General features: G+C 48.9%; 1 protein-coding gene across 3 annotated transcripts in view; it reads right to left on the bottom strand.

Moving 5' to 3' along the window:
* Nucleotides 1-24,144, bottom strand: part of TTLL11 (tubulin tyrosine ligase like 11) — a 252,085-nt gene that overhangs the window by 177,911 nt on the left and 50,030 nt on the right. The window contains exon 3 of one of the 3 annotated variants that reach the window (XM_062207628.1): nt 18,559-18,692. The exons of 1 other annotated variant lie outside the window; for it this stretch is intronic. In XM_062207628.1, coding sequence (XP_062063612.1) covers nt 18,559-18,692 — 134 coding nt within the window. Of the gene's footprint in view, nt 1-18,558; nt 18,693-24,144 lie in introns of those variants that run through there. One more of the 3 variants, XM_062207630.1, reaches the window with a different exon arrangement.

The following is a 24,144-nucleotide window of genomic DNA, read 5'->3' as shown; positions in this document are numbered from 1 at the left end:
CGGCCGACTGAGAAGCAGAGGAGGGGAGATCGCGTCGTAGGGGAAAAGGCACAGGCAGGGCAATTTCCATAATTCCCCTCTGAGACAGAGAGGAGAGACAAGACTGGCTGCACTGTGATAGAAGATCAGATATCACCAACCCAGAGACTCGGGCAACACCGCTGAGAACGTGGGCAAAATGAGATGAAAGGCCACAAATTGAAGGGTAAAGGATGACCTCGGGGAGGTGGGGCTTTCCTGACCTTTAAAAGAGTCGCTCCCCGAAAGGGATGTTTACCTCTCTCACTTTTTCTTTGTAAAAGCTTGCCAAGAGAGGGAGGAAGGGAAGAATGGAGGGAAGGAGGGAGGGTGGGATGGAGAAGCGCATTCAAAAAGCGGCCATCTATAGATCCCATTCATCTCCAGATCCCACAGAATAAATCAGTACGGCAAAAGCAGCAAGCGAGGGGCCGGCACTGTGGCATAGTAGGTTAAGCATCCACCTGCAGCACCGGCATCCCATGTGGGTGACAGTTCATGTCTCAGCTGCTCCTCTTCCAATCCAGCTCTCTGTTATGGCCTGGAAATGCAGTGGAGGACAGCCTGGGTGCTTGGTTCCCTGCACCCCTGGCTTCTGGCTTCAGATCAGCTCAGCTCCAGCCATTGCAGCCATTTGGAGAGTGAACCAGCAGATGGAGGACCCCTCCCCCACAACGTGACTATGCCTCTCAAGTAGAATAAATAAATCTAAATTTAAAAAAAAAAAAAAGCAGCAAGCAAGAGTCTCACCATTCTGCTTTACAGTGTTTTGGGGACAAACTGAAGTGAAGGCGATGAAGCAATCCAGCTCCTACCGGCAGATGTGCTGCTGCACAAGGCTGTCTCCCAGCAAGGGTCGGGGAGGGGCCTCCAAGCCAACCCAAGCCAACCTGGGATGCAGCTCAGTCAAAGCCAGGACTCAGCATCTTTCTTCTCCCCAGCGATCCATCATCAAATAATGAGATAATTAGTCTCAAGATCAGATCTTAATTAAAAATTAAAGTAAGTCCAGTTCCACGTTTCCAAAAAGCCAGAAACATCCAGAAAGTCTTTGTCTAAGCATTCGTAAGCTCCAGCTTCTATTTCCAGGTGAGACTACAGAGCCCTCGCTTGGTATCCATCCCCTTCACACACCTGCCCCAAGGTCCCCGTTGCACTGACCAGGTTCCCGCTCCCTGGGACCCTCAGTTTCACAGGGACAGCAGCTAGGTAAATGCCCATTCACTGGTGGGGTTAGGGGGGATTCAGTGCGAGTCGCATAGCAACGCTGTGATGCTGTGGATGAGGAAATTGAGGCTCAGAGTGGTTGAGTAACATTCTCAAGGCACACACTTAGCAAGCAATCAAGAAAGGATTTCAGCCTAGGTCCACATGGACGCTGAAGCCCCGCCTCACTGCCTCTCCATCTGGAACACTGCAAATACCACCTGTGGGGTCTGGCCCATCACTGAGGAAGGGTGCAGAATTGGGATCCAGAGGACAGGGTGGTCAGCTGTCCAAGGGTGGAGGCATCAGGGGAGCAGGAGGCGGACTCAGGGAGGGGGGATCACAAAGGGCCTTCCCAGATTTCACGCCATCAGGTCGGGCACAAGAGTCTGCCCAGGGGAGAAGGGCAGGATAGAGACCCCAGCACAGGACGTGGTGGCGAGGCAAAGCCAAGGGCATGAGAGCCTTGGCAGACGTGAGCCTTTCGGAATGGGCACCGATAGGAAGGATGCCTTGGCTGAGCCAACAGCTGCTCACCTGAGCCAATCTCACCAAAGGTACCCGCTACAAGGGGTGTGCAGCCCCAGCTCTGGGAGGTGGTGAGCTGCGACTGCCCTGGGGTTGCCGTGGCCAGGTGTGCCGTGTGCTGCCAGGAGCAGCTGTATTGCAGCCTTCATTATCAGCCGGCACCGCTAAGCCTGGGGCTACACCGACCCCAGTGTTAGCAAGAAGATGATTGATTGCCTAAGGCCCTTTGTGCTCCCACGGAAACCTTGGCGGCAGAAATTTGTGCGGAATTTCAACTCCAGCAGAGAGTTTTATGGAAGTCCAGGAAAACCAAACCCCCAGAATCACGAAAGGTCTGAATACAGGGACCTTGTGGGTGGAGGGATGGGGGACCTGCCGCCATCTTCTACAGAGCAGACACTAAGGACTCGGCCAGGGTCCCAGAGCCCGTGGAAAGGTGGAGCCAGGACTCAAACCCTAGAGTTCAGTGTTTCATCCCACCCTGAATAGGGGCTTTTCCTGCCTTCTCCATCCCGCCACCTTTCCCATTCCATGTTACCCTGGCTCCCATAATGCCTGTGCTTAACGCCACCCCAGCCTGCACCTGCTGTCTGGGCTACTCAGCACCGCCCTCCCTTGTAAGCAGAGACTGCGTCCTTTGTCTTTGATCCGCAAGCCAACAGTGCTGGACACATACAGGACGCTCAGCAAGTGGCTGTTGACAGTTGTGGGGCTGAGGCTGGGCCACAGAGACCTAGGACACGTGGGACCTTGGGCAAGGGACCTAACCCTCTGAGTCTCAGCTTCCTCTTCGGCAAGATGCTGACTAGAACACGAGATAGCGCATAGACAACAGGATGGGGGGACAGTGAAGTCTGCCTGAAGGGATGAAGGAGTGAATGACCACCCTTCCATACCAGAAACCCACAGGGCCAGGGCATCCCACACTAACCCGGTGTCCCTGGCCCTTGGCACTCAGAAGGGTTTCGGGAAATGACTGTACTAAGCAAAGCGAGAACACAGTCACGCGTTGTCTTCATGACAGGGACATGGTCTGGGAGGCGCCTGGTGAGGTGACTTAGTTCTTGTGTGAACATCATGGAGTGTGCAGCCACAAACCTAGACGGCACAGCCCACCCTCCACCCACCTAGGCTCTGCGAGACCACCAGCACATCCGTGGGTCACTGCTGACCAAAACGTGCTGACATGGCACGCGACCCTCTGAGTGCACGAGCAGCTGATTAGCACGGGGGAGCAGGAGCAAGCACCTGCCGTCCTGAGCCCCTGGTTCCTTATCTACAGATTGAAGACGATGAAAATGCTGCAAACTGGGGGGGGGGGGGGGGGGGGGAGATGGGGTGTTCACCAAAAGCACTTGACAAACCACAGAGCACCGCACAGATGCCAGCTGTCTCCAGGCTAACGCACAGGACCAGGGGAGGCTTTTCCAGCGAAGGCAGCATCGTGCGTCTCAGATGATAACATTTTGCCAGTTAGCGAATGGAGCTGGGAAGCAGGGGGCACGCACGCAGCACGCAGCACCATAGATCCAAGCAGGAGGTGGAGGTCTATTTTTGGCAACAAAGGAAATAAAACTCAAAGCAGACGGGGAGGTGAGACCACGGCTCCTCCAAGCATCTGTGCCAGCGGCTTTGAACCGTGTACTTGCTTCTGACAGCTGGAGTCCCCTCGCTTCTGTCTTTAGCCTTTCGCTGGCTACGCACCAGATCCCCGGGCTGCCGCCTGGGGCCCTGGGGATGCCAGACTTCCTGAGTAGAAGCCATTCTGCCCTGCACGCCGGCTCCTACGCTCACTGCAGATGTGTGGGAGTGGAGGCTGAGATGTCAGCAGGAAAACACTGATCTCCAGCCGCCGGGGCTCCCGGTGTCTCTGACCCGCCCTCTTGTTGAGTGGCAGGCTGCACGCTGCGTCCTGCTGATGTCCTGGGCCCCAGGGGACCTAACTTTCAGTGATTAAACTGCCAAGGGACAAAGCACTTTGAACTGCAGTGTTTGCGTGTTGACTTGAAATTCAACTTGGCAATACACCTGAGCTCCTACTGTGTGCCAGGTGCTGTGATGGGCACCAGGGAATGCAACAATAGGGGCTGGCACAGTGGCGTAGCAGGTTAAGCCTTCGCCTGCAGCGCCAGCATCCCATATGGGCGCTGGTTCGAGTCCCAGCTGCTCCACTTCCGATCCAGGTCCCTGCTAATGTTCCTGGGCAAGCAGCCAAAGATGGCCCCCAAGTTCTCGGGCCCCTACACCCACATGGGAGACCAGGAAGAAGCTCCTGGCTTCTGGCTTTGGCACGGCCCACCTCTGGCCATTGTGGCTACTTAGGGAATGAACCAGAGGATTGAAGACCTCCCTCTCCGCCTCTCAAATAAATAAATTAATTTTAAAAAAATATAACGATGAGCAAGACCCATGTGGCCACTGTGCATGTAGAACATGCGGGGAGAGAGAAAGGCAAGCTCACAGGCATCACTCAGCAGGGGCACAGGTCTGAGGACCACGAAGGAGAAAGGGACTGTGCAGGGCTCACCCACCCCAGGCGTGGGGGACAGAGCAGGTGTGGAGAACATGTACGCTAACGAGGGCTCTGAAGAATTAGCAAGAATGGTCTGGGGGAAGAAGGCAGCCTTGCAGATGGGGGGTGGCAGGTGCCCCAGACAGAATGGAAGGCAGTAGGAGACGCAGAGGTGAGAGAGGCCAGGGTCGCTGAGTCCCGAAAACCATAGACTCTGGAAGGGTCCCCGGGAGAGAGGTCAGGAGAGGTGAGAGGCCAGGCTGGAGGCCAGCAGGGACTGCGTCGCACACTGGGGAGTTGGAACGGCATCTGTTGGGTAAGCCGCCGAGCCATCAAGTCAGCGTATTGTCCACTCGAGAGGCGATGAGGTGAGCGAGGCACTCACCATAAGCCTGGAGTCAGGAAAATGATGCACACTGCACATTGCGGGTTTGCTTTCTGCCCTCACTCTGACCCACTGAAAAGTCCACATTTTCCTGGTTCCTGAACCCAGTGGAGATGATTGCTCTCCACGGCTTTTGCAAATACCGCACTTCATTCAGCAGCATCCGTAAGAGCAGACTCAGGATGGTAACTAGAGAGGAAAATGGAAGGAACCCTCGCTCGCTGGTTCCCTCCGAGAAGCTGCAGAGCCTTATCAAGCAGCTTTTTGGCTTTCTTCACTGAAAAAAAAAAAAAATCTTCTGCTGAGAAACACAAACTCTCTCACCATAATAAATACTGTTTTGATAACAAAACTGTACTTTTCTCAAATACCCAGATGGAAGACCATATGCAAAATCAACTCCAAGGGATTTTTTTATTCGCCATCTGCTAAAATTGGAAAGAAAGCCTGCATCCTCCTCCGGTCTGCACAAAAATTTCCACTGAGATTCCGACTTGCTTCCGCCTGGTGCCACCTGCTGATGATATCTGGGTGCCAGCTTTGCAACGGACTGCTGGGGAGTGTGGGTCTCCCCTTTTCTGCAGTGAAATAAACTGAATCCTAATTCATGTGAGAAAGAGCCTACAAAGCGTCTGGTTTTCACTTGTTTTGCAGCCACTCGCATCCTCCCCTCCTCCTTGTTGCTGGAAACCACAAGGCAAGACCCACACACACACACCTCTCCAGGCTCACTTCCAAGGCCACAGCTAAGACACTGCATACCTTCATATGACGTGCACCAGCTCCCGTAAAAGCCTCGTGTTCGGCTTTGCCTGTCAAAATCGTCAATGCGTCTATCCTCTAGCATAGCAATTGCACACTGAGATAGCTACCTGAAGGCAAGGCTGGCGCAGGTGTATAAAGGTTATCTCCAAGGGGCATGCTCCCGACAGCATCATTTCTTGGACCAAAACATACCTAAACGTTCATTAGCACGAGAAGGAGCTTAAAAGTTACGATGTGTTCTTACAGTGGACTGCTGCTCAGCGTGGACGAGGGAAGATGCGTAAGTCCCATCTGGCAGGGAACGCGTAGTACAGAAGAGAAGGTGGGTCAGGCACATGGCTTGGTGGTTAGGGTGCCGCTAGGGACAGCTGTATCCCATATTGGAGTATCTGGGTAGAGGCCCCAGGTAATCTGCTCCTCATCCAGCCTCCTGCTAACGGACACCCTAGGGGGCAACGCATGATGGCTCAAACAAACACGTGGGTCCCTGCCATCCACATGGGAGACCTGGATTGACTTCTGGGCTCCTGGCTTTGGCTTGGCCCAGCCCTAGCAGTTGTGGGCATTTGGGGAGTGAACCAGCTGGAAGAAGATCCCTTTGTCTGTGTGTGTCTTTCCTTTCTCTCTTTCTTTCTCTCTCTGCCTTTCAAATAAAATGATAATAGTCAATAATCAACTAATTAAAATTAAAGGAGTGTATAGTATAATTCCACTTTTAGAGAAAAGAGTTATGTCTGTCAGAATGTATATTTATCAGAGGAAAACTGTGGAAGGAAAAGTGCTAACCTGCTAAAAGAATTTCTGAGTAATTGGAACATTTTTTCACTCTATACATGCTTATGTAATTTGAATTCTTTTAAAAAATTTATTTATTTATTTGAAAGTCAGAGTTAAAGGGACAGAGAGAGAAGGAGAGACAGAGAGAGATTTTCCATTTGCTGTTTCACTCTCCCAGATGGCTGCAACAGCCAGGGCTGGGCCAGGCCCAAGTCAGGAGCCAGGAGCCAGGAGCTCCCTCCAGGTCTCCCTCATGGATGGCAGGGGCCCAAACACTTGGGCCATCTTCTGCTGCTTTTCCCAGGCCATTAGCAGGGAGCTGGATCGGAAATGGAGCAGCCAGGACTCAAACCAGCACCTATATGGGATGTTGGCATTGCAAGTGGTGGCTTTACCTGCTATGCCACAGTGCCAGCCCCTGTAATTTGAATTCTTACTGTGAATGGATTGTTTTCTAGGAAGGTGAAGGAGTTACTACAACAATAATGCCTGCTGTGGTTTGAAGATGGCTTTCCTCCAAAAATGGGAGAGTTGGAGACCTGGTCCCCAGCGTAATGGTGTTGAGAGGTAGGGGGACATCTTAATGACAGCTGGGTCACGGAGGCATCACCTCATGAAGGGACTAACGTAGTTCTCCAAGAGTGGGTGAGGTACTGCAGGGATGGACTGTCACAAGGCCAGCCTGGCCCCTCTCCTCACTCTCTCGTCTTCTCTCTTGCTTGTGGTTTCTGCAGTGACTGACCCACCTTCCACTCTCTGCCATGAGTGAAGCAGCAAGCAACCAGAAGCAGAGCAGAATCCATGCCTTCCCAGCTCCCAGAACCATGAGCCAAAACAAACCCAGGCTCAGGGGTCCTGGGATAGAAGAGGAAACAGACTAAGACACTGTCACGTGCACGCATGTGTGCGTGTTTTTAAAACCGGGTTTGCAACAGATAAAACAATCCATCATCAAATACCCACTGGCTGCCCACGCTCACTCTGAGCTTGGGATCATTTTCTCATGGAGTTGATGAAGACACGGCGCTGAGAGAAGCTCTTGCCTGAGATCCCAGGAGGAATAAGTGACAGTGCCAGGGCCCTAGAGCAAACGACTACTGCGGGTTTTTTGTTGTTGTTGTTTTGTTGTTTATTGCATGGTTTCCATTTTTTTTTTTTTAAGTCTTATTCTACATGTGCCAGGTCCTAAGTCAGCAGGCTCTAAATTAGCTCCATACATGGACAAAGAAATCCTCCTTTGTATTAGAGAACGGTCCAGTCCTAAGGAAATTCAGGATCAATCAAATGAGCTTTGCGATTTCTGGGCTTAGAACACTAGAAGAGAAAGGGACCAGAATGATCACCCGACCTAACCTGCCCATCCTGCTGATGAGAAAAGTCTCCCAGAAGCTAAGGCAGCCAACAGTGAAGCAGCGGACACTCGCTCAGCTGACCTCCGGACTTCCCCCACTACACCTGCTTCTCTCCCTGGGTTTCCACCGTGGCAGATGCCTCCCCTCCAGACTCCTGACAGTGGCAGTTCTGCCGCCTTCCCCATTCCCCGGCTGGATCTGTCTCCACATCCCAGGGATTCCACCTTCTAAATTCTCCTCACAGCTGGCCCCTCCCTGCGTAGGACTCCCGCTTAGCTTCTCAATGCACCGGGCAGGATCTCCTTGGCGTAGATAAGTGCAACGTCCTTTCTGACAGGCCTTGCTCCTCCACCTGCCCCAGCCCACCCTCCACTGTCAACATGAAAACCTGACCGTAGGCCTCCCGGGCCTCCACAGCAAACCCCTGCCTGGCCTCGGGCTGGTCAAGGTCTTTACCTGGCATTGGAGCCCTCTGCTTCTCACACTTCACCTGCAGACAACGCCTCTCCTCTTGAACCCAGTGACACCACACCGCTCCTCGTTCCAACGTGCCTTACCATTCTGCTCCTTTGCACAAGCTATTGGTTTTAGCTGGGATGCTCTTCCGTGGCCAGTTTGCCAGGAGAACTCACTCCTGCAAAAGCAGGCCAGGGGTCCCCTCCAGCAGGAAGCCTCTCTCCCTCCATCCCCTCTGCCCTGTGCCCTGCTCCCTTGTCTCCAGAAAAGTTTGGCTCCTCCCTCTGGAATACTTCTATACCTTATGCACATCAGTTCAAATATCTTCCCTTATCATGACACAGAAAGTAAAACTATTGCTTCCAAAGCCAGTCTTGTAAGCTGTGTCACCTGCTTCACCTCTCCGTGTCTTGCGTTGCTAAGGGGTCTTAAGTTAGGTGATAGCTATGAACTGTATGCTTATGTCCACTCGTAAATTCGAATGTTGAAACCCTAACTCCCACTGGGATGGTGTTGGGTAGAGGGTCTTCGGGGAGTAGAGCTCCCTGGAGGGGATTAGTGTCCCTGCAAGAGGAGGGAGAGAGCTAGTCCTTCCTTCTCTTCCATGTGAGCCTACAGTGAGACGACTCCTACCCCTTCTAAACCAGACAGACAGTCCTCACCAGAACCCCGTGCTGGCCCCTACCTGGGGTTTCTACATCTGGCCTCCAGAAGTGTGAGCAATAAGTGTTGCTTGTTTAGGCCGCCCAGGCTATGAGCTTCCGTTACAGCAGCCTGGAGTAAGGCACAGCCAGCTAAAAACATTACATAAATGCAGCGCTTGTTAGAGCTTCGTACGCCTTCATTCGGAAGACTTCCATGTCCGGTTGAGCTGTAGATTTACTCTCATCCCTAAGCAACCCAAAACTGCACAAGATACTGTCCAGCGGACAAACCAGGCAGCAAAGGACAATGCCTCCCAGGAGAAAAGAATCACATGACGATGCGAGCCCCATGACTGCCCCGGGTGACTGCCTTGTGAGAGAGTCCAGGGCACGGTGCACGGTGCAGAGAGCAGGGACTCCCTGAGGGAGAAAATGGAGCCATGAGTGGGGGTGGGGGTGGTGGGATGGGGGGACAGCGAGGCCTCTCGGGACAGGGTGCTGGAAAGCAGACTGCCACTCAGAGATTCTGGAGAGCCACAGAACCTCGCTCGAACATTTAGCTGAGATCAGATCTGTGCACGTGAGGCCAAGGGAAGAGCCATCCCAAATGGGCGGAGGCAGCAGCGCCTGGTGCCTACACAGGACCAGGGACAGTGTCTGCCCTCATCAGCCAGACTGGAAAACATCAGGATTCCGGGAGGCCTGGGTAGATGACACACAAGGCCCTGGCCTTAGTGGTGCATGAATTACTTTCCACTAAGCACGGCTCCAGTCCTGCCTACTGGATCATAACAAGACCTGAAGTCTAGTTCCAATGAACTAAACTGGATCCTACAAAAAAAGTTCAAAACCATAAAACCATATCCAACACCCAAAGAAGGCGACATGCACAATGTTTGTCATCCAGACTAAAGTAGCAGGCGTGAGGCGGAGCCTGGAAGTACAGTCATGATGCAGAGAAAGATCAAACCCAACTCAGAATGGACCCAGAGCTGGAGTTAGTAGATGGCGACGCTGAGCTAGTGGTTATAAGGCATTCCAGGTGCTCAAAACGTCATGTAGAAAACATGGAAGATGTAAAAAAAGGACTCAGAACTAACTTTTAGAAATAGAAACTACAATGTGTGAGTTGAAAAGTAGACTGAATGGGATCAACAATTTATAGATTATGGACAACAAAGAAGAAAAAAGTTAGCAAACATGGGGCTGGGCATTGTTGCACAGAGGGCAAAGCCGCCGCCTGTGACACCGACATCCTACATGGGCGCCGGTTCGTGTCCCGGCTGCTCCACTTCCAATCCAGCTCCCTGCTAATGGCCTTGGAAAAGCAGCAGAAGATGACCCAGGTGTTGGGCCTCTGCCACCCACATGAGAGACCAGATGAAGCTGCTGGCTCCTGGCTTCAGCCTGGCCCAGCGCTGGCCACTGTGGCCATTTAGGGAGTGAACTAGCAGATGGAAGATCTCTCTCTCTCTCTCTCTCTCTCTCTCTCTCTGTAACTCTGACTTTCAAAATAAATCAATCTTTAAAAAAAAAAAAAGTTAGCGAACATGAAGATAAAACAATGGAAATTCTCCACAATGAGACAATGTTTTTTAGGAAACAAACAGAGCGAGACTGGGGCAGGCATTTGGCCTTTCCCTTAGGATGCCAGTTAGGATGACGACATCACATACTGAGTGCTTGGGTTCAAGTTCCTGCTCGGCTCCAGACTCCAGCTTCCCACTAATGGGTATCCTGGGAGGCAGTGCTGATGGCTCAAGTACTTGGGTACCTGCCATCCACATGGGGGACCTGGGCTGAGTTCCTGGCTCCTGGGTAGGGCCCAGCCCAGCCCTGGTCACTGTGGGCATTGATGGACTGAATCAGCGGATGGGAGTTCCCCTGTCTCTCTTTCTCTCTGCCTCTCAAATAATTTAACAATCTATGTATGAACATATATGTCAGCAGAGCATCAGTGAACTACCATGGGACAACTCCAGAAGGTCTGCTATGTGTGTAATTAATGTGCCCAAGAGGAGGACGGGAAAAAAATTCTAAAGAAATAATGAGCAAACATTTCCCAAATTTCATGAAAATTATAAGCCCACAGATCCAAATGCTCAGTGAACCCCAAAAATGAGAAACATGAAAAAATTACATCAAATTGTTAAAAACAAGTGATAAAAAGTATCCAGAGAAAAATGATACATTGGGGCCGAAGCTGTGGCCCACACCAGGTTAAAGCCCTGGCCTGAAGCACCAGCAACCCATATGGGCACCGGTTCGAATCCCAGCTGCTCCTCTTCTGATCCAGCTTGCTACTGTGGCCTGAGAAAGTAGTAGAGTATGGCCCAAGTCCTTGGGCCCCTGCACCTGTGTGAGAGACCTGGAAGGAGCTCCTGGCTCCTGGCTTTGGATTGGCACAGCTCTGGCCATTGCGGCCAACTGGGGAGTGAACCATCGGATGGAAGACCTCCATCTTCCTTCCGTTGGTTCACTCCCCAAATGGCCACTACGGCTGGCGCACTGCGCCGATCCAAAGCCAGGAGCCAGGCGCTTCCTCCTGGTCTCCCATGCGGGTGCAGGGCCCAAGGACCTGGGCCATCCTCCACTGCCTTCCCGGGCCACAGCAGAGAGCTGGCCTGGAAGAGGAACAACCGGGACAGAATCCAGCACCCCAACCGGGTCTAGAACCCAGGGTGCCAGTCTAGTGAGCCGCGGCACCGGCCTGTAACTCTGTCTTTCAAATAAATAAAATAAAGCTTTAAAAAAAAACAGAGAAGAAAAATGATACATTATACTATATACAGAAGACCAAAGATAAAGATTAAAACAGATTTTCTGTCAGAAAAAAATACAAGCATGAAGATGGAAGAACACATTAAAAGTGTAGAAATAAGGAAAAAAGACAAACTTGAATTCTACAGCTAGAGAAAGTATCATCCAAGATGAAAGGCAAAATAAATTTTAAAAACTACAAAAGTTGGGTGATAAAGGGAGTTGCAAAAGAAAATGATGCCAGCCGGAAGGGTGGATCTACACAAAGGAATAAAGAACACTGGAAATGGTAACTGAGGAACTATACAAGGGTTTTTTTCCTTGTTGTTATTTAAGTCTCTTTAAAATGCAACTGATTATTTAGACAAAAACAGTAACAATGTGGTGTGGGATTTATAACACACACACACAAGTGGAATATGTGGAAACAGCACAGAAGCCTGGTGTGGGAAAATGGAAGTAGGGTGTTAGAAGGTTCTTACGTGTAAAGTGTCGTAGTGTCACTTAGGGTGGGCTGTGACAAGTTAAAGATGGGGACTATCAGTCCCAAGGGGACCACAAGACAGCAAACCAACAAATAAAAAGAGAGCAGCAGCCGTGAAGCCAACGAAGAAGCTGACAAATTCCTACCCAGACCGATGGGCTGGGGATGAAGACTGCAAATGTCAGGGGTGTGAGGAGACGTCAGCAAAAGGTTATGGAGATGAAGGGGATGAAAGGCAATGTTACGTACAATTTTATACAACAGAAATGACAGAATAGAGAATCCAGACATTTCTTGGATGACACATATGGCCAAAGCTCATTCATGAAGAAATAGATGATCTGAACAGCCTAAATCTGTTAAAGAAACTGAATTTGCAGTTAAAGGCTTCTCATAAAGAAAATACTAGGCCCTCATGACTTCATTGGCAAATTTTACCAAACATTTCAAGAAGAATTAACACCAGTTCTATGCAAACTCCTCCAGAAAATTGAAAAGCAGAGAATATTTCACAACTCATTCTATGTGACCAGCATTACCCTGGTAATAAGACCACAGACACTAAAAAAAAAATGTGAAGAAAAGAAAGAAAAAGAACTACAAGCCAATATGCCTCATGAATATAGATGCAAACATTCTGAAAAAAATTTTAAATTTTAATAAATCAAATTCAACAGTTGATAAAAAGGATAAAATATTGTGTCAAAGTAGGGTTTATCTTAGGAATCTAAGGTTCACTTAATATTTGAAAATTGATTAGTATAATTTACCAGGTTATCTGAAAAGACTCAGAAACAGTATATAATAAAATCCAAGATCCAATCCCAATTAAAAACAAAGCAAAAAAAGTACATGGAGACAATAAATAGAAGGAAACTTCAACTTAATAAAGAACATCTCAAGAAAACTACAAATAACATCATACTTAATGAAAAATTAAGCCTACTTTCCCGCTATCAGAAACACATACAGGATGTCTGCCCACACTACTTCCACTCACCACTGTACAGAGGTGCTAACCAGCACAATAAGGCAAGAAAAGAAAAGAAAAGGGTTCATTGGAAAGTAAGACATAAAACCGCCCTGTTCTCAGATGATATGATAGTCTACATAGGAGATCCAATACAGCCTACAATATAGGCTGTCAGAATGACTAAATCAGACTAGCAAAGTTGCAGGACACAAGACTGAAACATAAACATCTACTGTATTTCTACATACTCACAATGAACAACTAGAAACTGAGGTTTAAAAAAATTAAGCGTTGCCAATGTATCAAAAACTTGAAGTAGGGATAAACCTTGCAAAAGGTGTGGAAAACCTGTACACTACAAACTAGCAAATGTTGCTCAAAGAAATTAAAGAAATCTTTAGTGAAAGGAGACATATACCATGCACATGGGTCAGAAGATTCAGTGTTGTCAATTCTGCTCAAAATGATACGTACAGTCCCAATTAAAATCACAGCAGGTCTTTTTTATGGTAGAAATTGATAAGCTGATTCCAAATTTCATGTGTCAGATCAAAAGTCTACAATAGCCGAAATAACTTTGAAAAAGAGTAAAATTGGAAACTTACATTATCTGATTTCAAGACTTATTATAAAGCTATAATAATCAAGGTAGTGAGATTTTAGAATAAAGACAAGCAAATAAATCTATGTAATCTAATACCGAATTCAGAAACACTCCCACATATTTGTACAACTATTTTTGACACAGGTGCAAAGGCAATTTGCAGGAGAAAGATTGTCTTCCGATGAAATATTTCTAGAGGGGCTAGCACTGTGGCATAGCGGGTAAAGACACTGCCTGCAGTGCCAGCATTCCATATGAGCACTGGTTCTAGTCCCGGCTGCTCCACTTCTAACCCAGCTTTCTGCTATCGCCTGGAAAAGCAGTGGAAGATGGCCTAAGTCCTTGGGCTCCCATGTGAGAGACCTAGGAGAAGCTCCTGGCTCCTGGCTTCAGATTGGCCCAGCTCCAGCTGTTGCAGCCATTTGGGGAGTGGATCAGCAAATGGAAGACCTCTTCTCTCTCTCTCTTTCCCTCTCTCTCTCTGTAACTCTACCTTTCAAATAAATAAATATTTTTTTAAAAAAAGAGATATTAGCTAATATACCTAAAGAGGAAATAGAATAAAACATTAAAAATATTCAACTAATCTAAATGGATAGCATAAATAGAAAAGAAATAGCTAAATAGTGACTCTTGAACACAACACTTAATATTAAATACTAAGTGTAAATGGACTAAAACACTAATTAAAAGGCAAAGATTTGCAAAACTGGTTAAAAGACCATAGTAACCTAAGCACATGCTATTAACAAGAAGCACACTTTAAAAATGAAGACACACTAAAAGAATGGTAAAAGACACACCACACAAACACTAAGCCCAGGAGAGCTGGAGGTGCTGTGTTAGTATCAGACAGAGTGGGGCTGGCGCTGTGGTGCAATGGGTTAACTCCCTGGCCTGAAGCGCCAACATCCCACATGGGTGCTGGTTCAAGACCTGGCTGCTCCACTTCCTATCCAGCTCTCTGCTATGGCCTGGGAAAGCAGTAGAAGATGGCCCAAGTCCTTGGGCCCCTGTGCTGGCATGGGAAAATCCAGAAGAAGCTCCTGGCTCCTGGCTGTGGATCGGGTTAGCTCTGGCCATCTCAGGAGTGAACCAGCAGATGGAAGACCTCTCTCTCTCTCCCTCTCCCTCTCCTTCTCCTTCTCTCTCTGTGTAACTCTTCAAATAAATTAATAAATCTTTAAAAAAAAAAAAAGACATGAACAGCACCAAGTATTACCTGGCCTAACTGACATTTATAGGATGCTACACCAGCAACTCCAGAACACACATTATTTTCAAGTGTATATGGAACATTCATGAATTTTGACAGTAAATGGGCCATTATAAAACTCTGAATAAATATAAAGGCATTAAACTAATATAGAATATACTTTCCAGTGACAAAAAATTAAAAGTCAGTAACAAAACGTATTTGGAAAACTCCTCAAATTATCTTAAAAGTAAATAACACCTTTCTGAATAAGTAGAAATTGGAAAACATTTTGAATTGATTGATAATGAAAACATAACATACAAGATTTCTGAGATGCATCCAAAGCAATGCTTAGAGGGAAATTTATTGCTTTAAATTTTAAAAATCAATGATTTTATGTTTTCCTTTAAAAAGTTAGATAAAGAAAAGCAAATTAAGCCTAAAAGAAATACAAGGGAGGAAATTCCAATAAAATTCAAAAATCAGTGGTTTGCAAAATGGACAACGAGATAATAAGTTGGCTCTGTGAAATGATGAATAAAATTGATGAGTTTTATTAGATATCAAAAACAAAAGAGTGAAAATGTATATTACCAAAATCAGCAAGGAAAAAGGGCACATTACTAAATATCCCATAGATGCTAAAAATAAGGGGATGTTATTTTCAAAAAGTTTATGTCAATATATTTGACAACTTAAATAAAATGGACTAATTTCTTGAATGACACAACTTACCCACCTCTACTAAAAAATTAATTAGCCACCTAAAATGTTCCCAAAAAGAAAGCCCTCAGCCCAAATACATTAAATAATGAATTGCACCAAACATTTAAGAAAGAAACAAAACCAAAAAGCACATAGATTAGAAGGAAACAAATAGGAGGGCTGGACTTGTGCTCAGCAGGTTAAGCTGTAGCTCGCAGTGCCAGAATCCCACATGAGAGCCTGACTGATGTCCCAGCTGCTCCACTTCCAACCCAGCTCCCCGCTAATGCACCTGGGAAGGCAGCAGAAGAGGGCCCAAGTGCTTGGGCACCTGTTAGCCATGCAGGAGAACAAGATGGAGTTCTTGGCTCCTGCCTCTTTTTTCTTTTTCTTTTTTTTTCTTTTTTTTTTTTTTTTGACAGGCAGAGTGGACAGTGAGAGAGAGAGAGAGGTCTTCCTTTTCCGTTGGTTCACCCCTCAATGGCCGCCATGGCCGGCGCACCGCGCTAATCCTAAGCCAGGAGCCAGGTGCTTCTCCTGGTCTCTCATGCGAGTGCAGGGCCCAAGCACTTGGGCCATCCTCCACTGCATCCCGGGCCACAGCAGAGAGCTGGCCTGGAAGAGGGGCAACTGGGACAGAATCCGGTGCCCCGACCGGGACTAGAACCCGGTGTGCCAGCGCCACAAGGCAGAGGATTAGCCTATTGGGCCACGGCACTGGCTAGCTCCTGCCTTCTGCCTGGCCCAGACCTGACTGTTGTGGTCATTTGAGGAGTGAACCAGCAGATGGAAGATATCTGTCTCTCTCTCTGGCTCACTTGCTTTCTTCCTCTTTGTTGCTCTGCCTTTCAAATAAATAAACAAGTCTCTTATAACAAGAAATGTCAAATATATGTTATATAAATGAAATATAAGTATATATAATATATGTAAAATATATGTATTTTATAGAAACCAAATATTTTTATATAGAATATATTTATTCTCAGATGAATTGACCATGTACATAGAAAATCTTAACAAATCTACAGAAAAGAACTCCAGGAGGGGCGGCGCCGTGGCTCACTTGGTTAATCCTCTGCCTGCGGCGCCAGCATCCCAATATGGACGCTGGTTCTCGTCCCCACTGCTCCACTTCTGATCCAGCTCCCTGCTAATGCTTCTGGGAAAGCAGTGGAACATGGCCCAAGTTCTTTGGTCCCTGCACCCACGTGGGAGACCTGAAAGAAGCTCCTGGCTCCTGGCTCCTGACTTTGGATCTGCGCAGCTCCGGCCATTGCGGCCATTTGGGGGAGTGAACCAGCAGATGGAAGATCTCCCTCTCTTGCGCGCGCGCTCTCTCTCTCTCTCTGCCTCTCCTTCTCTGTGTGTAACTCTGACTTTCAAATAAGTAAATAAATCTTTTTTTAAAAATTGTGGTAGATTCATGCAAAGGAACACCATATGGCGAGAATAATACAAATTGCAGGTGCACACAACAAACCCAGATGACTCTCAAAAGCATAATTCCCAGAGAAAAAGAAGAAAAAAACCAGACTCCAAAAGCGAACACACTATGTGATTCCGTTTGCGTGAATTTCTTAGATGGCCAAAACTCACCTATGATGGTGTGTAGTTGCCTGGGAAAGGGGACTAACTCCTCGGCACTTCCGGGGTAATGGGAGGCTCTTCCGGCTCACCAGATTTCAGAGCCGGCTGGCACCCGCTCAGTCCGCCTTGCAGAACGGTAGGGAAAGAGCAGTAGGGATGGGAAGGGAAGGCCCCAGCCCAGCCACAACTGACAAGCAAAGCCACAGAGGTGGGAGGTTAGGGGTTGGGTCTAGGGGACAACTAGTAACTGCTTTTGCAAATCGACATTATGAAAGCACCATGTGCATACAGTAGAAGGCACTCCTTTGAACAGTTTGATGGATTTTAAGAAACGGGTGCAGATCCGTGCAACCATCGTCTCACAGACGTGTTCTTGTGAACATGATCACTTCAAGCTGCTTTCTTGCTTAGTAAACCACAATTTTATTACAAGTTTTAGAATTCCACATAAAGCCAAACAATACAGAGGCAAGAGAACAGACTACAGTCGGCTCCAGGTGCAAATCCTAGACTTCTTGAACAAGTCAATTTCCCAAAGCCTCAATTTCCAGCTCCACCAAATGGGGATACCAGTAAAATCAACTTTGTTAAGAGTGCGGTGAGAGTGAAAAGAAATCAGTTTTTGGGGCGGGCCATTTGGCGCAGCAGTTAGGCCACCACCTGGGACACCTGCCTTCTGTATTGGAGTCCCTGGTTCAAGTCCCGGCTACTCTGCTTCTGATCCAGCTTCCTGCTAATGCACCAGGAGGCAACAGTGATGGCTCAGGTGCTTGGGTCCCTGCTACACACAGATGACCAGGATGGAGTTCCCGGCTCCTGGCTTCAGCCTGCCCCAGCCCTGGCTGTTGCAGACATTTGGTGAGTGAACCAGATCTGCCATTCTCTCTCTGTCTTTCTAGTAGGTGGAAATATTTAATTAAAAAAAGAAAAGAAAAAGAATGTTTAGCTTCTAGCACAACTCCTGAAACATAGGAAGACAATCAATGGTGTTGGCCTTATCAATATAGTCAGTACAGTCACCCTCAGTATGGTATAGCGTGAGGAACCTTTGGCCAAAGGCATTGAACGGGTCCTAAATTAAACTATCATACGACTCATCAAAACGGCAGTTCTGAGTTCTGCTTCCCTGTTGGTTCTATTTCACGATCAGTGGTGAACGTTCCAATATGTTGCTCGCTCAAACCGTGCAAGATGGAATGAGTCATTTGAGAATTGTTCCAGAACAAACTTGAAGCAAGGCTTTTGGCCACAGACCACAGCCTGACCTCCCACGTGTTACACCACGCAGGCCCCATCCCGCTGCGGGCGCAGCCACCTGCTCAGCCCCCATCTCTCTCCAGAGCCCTGACCCCACCATCCAGCCCAGAGGCCAGCCTCAGGCTGTCTCCTCGGGTCAAGATCCACTTCATTTCAGCTACCTGCCACTGTACCTGTTCAGTTCTGCAAGCCAACACCCCTTTGTGTACCCTCAGTCCGTGTCAGTTTCCTGGAGGCCCCTCCCACCCCCCCGCCACGGCCCAGGCCCAGCTCCCATCACACAGGACCCAGGACCCCACAGCAACCATCAGGGGACAGGGGACAGGAGACAGAGCGCCGTCTACCTGAGCGACGAAGAGCTGGAACTCGTCGGGCAGGATCCAGGAGCGCGGGTAGAAGTTGTACTCCTGCGGGAAGAGGCTCTGCATGATCCTCACGGCTCTGCTCAGTGTGATTTTCCGCACCATCTCCGTCATGCCTGCCGAGAGGAGACCCGTGAGGTCTTCACAGCAGCCAGCCCCAGTTCTGAAACAGCCCTTGCTGGGGACTTTGCAAAGCACCCGCCCGGCATAGCCACTTTCTCAGCCAGGAGTTTAAAGAAGATGTGAGTTGCCCACAGCAGTGACTTATGGTTTGAGATCAACCCAATTAGTGAAGAACTTGAGAGAGCAGATGGATTTTTTTTTTCTTGTACAAAGAATGGGTTTTCACCTAGTTTACTATTCTGTTGTTTGTCACTCCCTTCAGAGACGCACAGAGAAGCATTTATATTTTACAGTTCAAACTTAATGCCTTCTTTCATTTGGGGCTACCACACACACTGCTGGGGTTTTTCCATCCTGTACCCTAGAGAACATGAAGGATCTTCAAAATGTTCACAGAAAATGTGCATTATGAAAAAAAAAAACAAAACAAAACAAAAAACAAAAAAAAAATGTGGCCGGCACCACGGCTCAATAGGCTAATCCTCCACCTGTGGTGCCGGCACTCTGGGTTCTAGTCCTGGTAGGAGCACCGGATTCTGTCCCGGTTGCTCCTCTTCCAGGCCAGCTCTCTGCTGTGGCCTGGGAAGGCAGTGGAGGATGGCCCAGGTCCTTGGGCCCTGCACCCGCATGGGAGACCAGGAGGAGGCACCTGGCTCCTGGCTTTGGATCAGCGAGTGTGCCGGCCGCAGCAGCCATTGGGGGGTGAACCAACGGAAAAGGAAGACCTTTCTCTCTGTCTCTCTCTCTCTCTCACTGTCCACTTTGCCTGTCAAAAAAAAAAAATACACATGAATTCTCAGAAGTCTTGCACCAAGATAAACATCAGGTTTTTTTTCATTTTTCCATTAACTTTATGAAGTAGCCTTTATTATCTGATGAGGAGCTTCATTAAGTTGCTTTTTTTTTGACAGATAGAGTTAGACAGTGAGAGAGAAAGAGGAAAAGGTCTTTGTTCCATTGGTTCACTCCCCAGATGGCCACTATGGCCAGAGCTGTGCCGATCCGAAGCCAGGAGCCGAGTGCTTCCTCCTGGTCTCCCATGTAGGTGCAGGGGCCCAAGCACTTGGGCCATCCTCCACTGCCCTCCTGGGCCACAGCAGAGAGCTGGACTGGAAGAGGAGCAACCAGGACTAGAACCCAGCTCCCATTTGGGATGCCAGTGCCACAGGCAGAGGATTAACCAAGTGAGCACGGCGCCGGCCCCAAGTTGCTTTATTTTAATCTTTCATGAGTATCAAAGAGATAACAGAGGAAAATATACACCTTTAAGCATAAAATCTGCCCCCTTGAATCAAGGACAGGAAGTGGAAAGGACCCCCGCAGCATAATTTCTAGTTGAAGAAGGAAAAATGCAATCCTTGGGAGCGCCTCCGTTGTGAGGCCTGACATTGACACTGATCAGATCTTACTAATTTGCCTGGAGGCAGCTGAGATGTCTCACTTAGAAAGCATTTTAAAAGCCTGGCAGATTTCTTTCCCCAATGGTAACATCATTAGTAACTCTGACAGGGGAAGAAACTCGGTCTATGCCATCACAAATTTTAAGCAAATGGGTAAAAATTGCTGTAAATTTTAGCAGGCTTCTTTCCTAAGGCAAATATCATTGCTAAAAGTGGAGACTGAAAATAGCCTTCACCCTCCAGGAAATTGAACTGTTCCATTACTGGCCCTTAGAAATCTGCTTAGCAAAGTTATTCGTAATGGGAAGCATGATGTTCCATGTCGGTGTGGTGTGTTCCAAATGGGCCCCGACAGAATGGGCGGAGTTTGCTAAACTCCCAAGTGCAGGAGCAAAGGGCGAACATCTAGGAAGGGAGGCTTCCAGAACCAGCGCCTGGCTCCCCCCAGCATAGGGGGAGAAAAAAAAAAAAAAAGCAATAAATCTGAAGATCACAGCCAAGGCTCAGGCTCTTTAGTTCTTACTTAGAAGGACCTAGAGGCGGATGAAGCATGAAATAAAAGAGCTTAAAAAGCACTAGTAAACTGCTCTAACGTGAACTTTCAGATATTAAAGAAAGCTCACCGAGGACCACTGTGCTGAGCTTCCCAAGAAATGAGTCTGGAAAAATCCAGCCGCTTCCTTTGATTGCCCTGCAGAATTTGAAGTGTTGTCTTAGGAGCGCTGGAGGTGAACACGGAGTCCACCAAACACGAATTGCAATGGTTTCTGATGCTTTTCCCTTGTATCTGACTCACATTTTAGCGATGGGATTAAATGAAAAACCTACAGGAGGAGCTCCGACACGGCACCCCGGGAGGCGTTTTCTGCATCTTAGTAAGGACGTGGTGACAGAGCACTGTGACAGGTCAGAGGGACTCCCCCAGCACAGACAAAAGAGCCGTGAGTACGAGAGGGCACTGGGCGAGCTCCAGAAAGCTCTTGTGGGCACCAATGCCCAGCCAAGGGGAATAAACATGCACTCTACATCTTCAAGGGCTGCTTCCGTCGTGGGCATCCTCACTCCCCGAGCCAGCTGTCAGGTCTGCCCGCCTACAGGTTTCCCTTTTGTGTCTCTAGATGGTTCTCTCTGGACAGCCACGGCAAGAAGTATTGCTAGAAGCCAGTGGCTGCTCTGACCCAGGCACTTCCTACCCACAGGCTACAAACACTCCATCCCCAACCCTGCCTGAAGCTCCAGCTCCAGCATCCACTTGGTTCCTCCTTCACATCTAAGTTGTGGTCCCACCTAGTGCTGCCAGGGAAGGAGTCTCCAGCCCCCGCCAGGCCCCACGGTGCAGCCTGAGAAGAGTAGCTGGTTCTTTAACAGGCACTAGCACCTGCTCCCACGGTCAAGTTTGGAAAGGCTCGCTGGCTTCAGCTTCTGCCTCCCACCCCTGAGCACCTGCAGCATCTGGCCCCTCCCCACCGGGGACCCCCTGCCTGGGACCCACACTGAGCTGTGGTTGAAGCTCCAGGTCTAACCATCAGCTCCCTCTCTGCTCAGAGTTTGACCTCAACTTTGCATTCCAATTAGATAAGAAGGATGTTCCCGAAGCTCCATTGCCTATCCCCAAGAGCACCTGTCTTGGCTCCTGGTGCTCACAGCTGTTCTCCCCAAAGCTCCTCCTCTCTCCAGGCTCTCTGGTGTGTCCCCTGAGCCAAGCCTTGCAAAGGCTGGAGTTCGAGCTGCCTGTCACTTCAGCCGGCTGTCGGGGGCCCTGCTGCCCTGCCTGGCACCCGGCTCTCTCGAGGCTGACTGCCTACCTGAGTTTGTCAACAAGGTCTTAGGCCTAGAAGTCGCCTATGGATTAGCAAGCTCCCTAACTCCTGGTTGGAGCTTCTGAATCCCAGGGTTTGCCTGCTGCCTCTCCTGCAGCCCGGCGTCTTTGGTCTGCTACACTGGACTGTGATGGCCTGCTGGGATTCATCCTGTTGGAGTTAACCAAGAATGTAACGGTGCCATCCTCAGCCCTGCGGAACCCAGTTAAAACGGAAGCAGCTACATTTGGAGCGCCACTCAATCCCAATGGCGTGTATAATGACATTTCTTGGCAAATACACAGTAAAATCACCGAACAACAAATGAGTGCCTTCATATCCCTCCTCGGCTCTCTATTGCTATGGCCACTGATGACCTTATCTTTGGCTTGGCTCCTCTCGTGCCGCAGCTGTGTTTTTTGTTTCTTTTCTCAGCCTTTTCAGCACCTCCAGTGGCTGAAACACAAGCTGGCCCATGGCCCTGTCTGGCTTACAGATGTCTCGCTAGCTCCCCATGACCTTCAAACTGGAACAAAGGTGTGCTTGGGTCCTTGCCTATCACCTCACTGCTGCCCCCTACACTTGACCCACTCCATCACTGGCTGCCCGCCCTTCGCGGCACAAGCAACGGCCCAAAGCATTCTGTCTTAGGACAAGCTCTGCTCCCCATCTGGCAGGAGGCTCAGGCCCCTCCGTCCCCAGAGGTGCCGCTGACTTGCCCATCTTCTTCTCTGGCATCGCTCTGCCTGCCTGGTCCCCAGGCTGCACACCCTCTGCAAACCCCCGCAGGAGGCCAAGCTTCCTCCAGCCCATATCTTTCTCCTTCCTTGGTGTCCCTAGAGCCCAGCCCGGGGCTTCACAGATGGCCACACCCCCTGTCTCCTCACTAAAGCCCCCTTGCTCTCAGGGGACTCGCAGAAGCATCTGCTACATGCCACCATATATCTCAGACCCAAACCTCAGTGAAAAACCGTTTCTTGTGTGTTGAGGATGGATAATCCTGGACTTAAGATGAGCAAACATATATGTGAATCAGACTATTCATATAGAAAGTCCTAATTCATCAGAGAAGATACAATAATATATCTTGAACCAGGAAATTGCCTATAAAAAAACTAAAATCGAATGCATTGACACACACAAAATAGACTAAATTCCATATGCATAGCCAGAAGTTCTCAGTATATTCAGCACATGGCGTGCTCACACTTGGCTGGCATACCTCTGGAACTGACTCTACGTAAGAGACAATGCATGTGTAGACTAATGGGATGTGTGAGACGGAAGATAAGCTTAGCACAAACTGGAGCCAGGGCGCGGGCCCTTCTGGAGTCAGCTCGCGGCTGAGGGTTGCCACCTCTCACAGGCAAGGGCCGTGGCTACCAGCACTGCTCTTCTGCTTCGAGGTTCCAGAGCCTGCTTTGTCACTACAGCTAATGAACTGCTGTTAGTAAAGTAGAAAATTACATGTTCCAATCGCTGTCATGCAGAATACGGATTGGGGCGAACTCGCTTCATGGCAATGAGTATCTGTTTACCACTTTTAATGAAACCACCCCCTGTGGGGGAACTGCTTCCCCCACGGCTCGTCTGGGTTCCAAATGGAGACCCACAGCGGCTGCTGTTTTCCTATTCTGAGCTGCCAGGAGGCCTGGGCAAAAGGGGGAAATGCAGATGAGGTCTTAGGAACTCTGTCCTCATTCAGAGATCAGGCTCTTCCAAATAGCGCTCTAAAATCCCCCACTAAGTCTTGGAAGTGGCGTCTCTGAGCAGCAAGAGGGGGAGAAGAAGACAGCTATGCCATTACACAGTGTGAAAAAGCACGGGCTGGGAGAGTCATTCGTATTCTCTAGCAAAATGCTGTCTCCCCCTCTGAGGAGAAATTTGACCTTTGGTTAATTTTCCACCTATGTTCCCCTGGAAACCAATAAAGGTTGAATGTCTGCTGTGTTACTAGACAACAAAGCATATGGTTAAAAGGATTCGCTGATCGGTACATTGCACAAATGCCTGGTGGGAAGCCATGGCTCTAGGCTGCCCTGAGCCTGGTGGTTCCTGTAACTGAACGTGCCACAGGGATCTCGGAAGTTCTGCCATGGAGTGGGTACGAGAGATACTGGCTCTTCCAGGCCTGCTATACTGAGACTTGCAGCCCCCAGTGTGGACCGTACCTCCTTAGACCTGAACCTACCCTGGAAGGGACAAGAGAGCAGACCCTGGAACGCTTGCAGGGGTGTGGGGGGTGG

Source organism: Lepus europaeus, chromosome 12, assembly GCF_033115175.1.
Source record: "Lepus europaeus isolate LE1 chromosome 12, mLepTim1.pri, whole genome shotgun sequence".
In the NCBI taxonomy this organism is placed as follows: domain Eukaryota; kingdom Metazoa; phylum Chordata; class Mammalia; order Lagomorpha; family Leporidae; genus Lepus; species Lepus europaeus.
The sequence above is the reverse complement of the archived record's forward strand: the minus strand, read 5'-3'. Positions and strand labels throughout refer to the sequence as shown.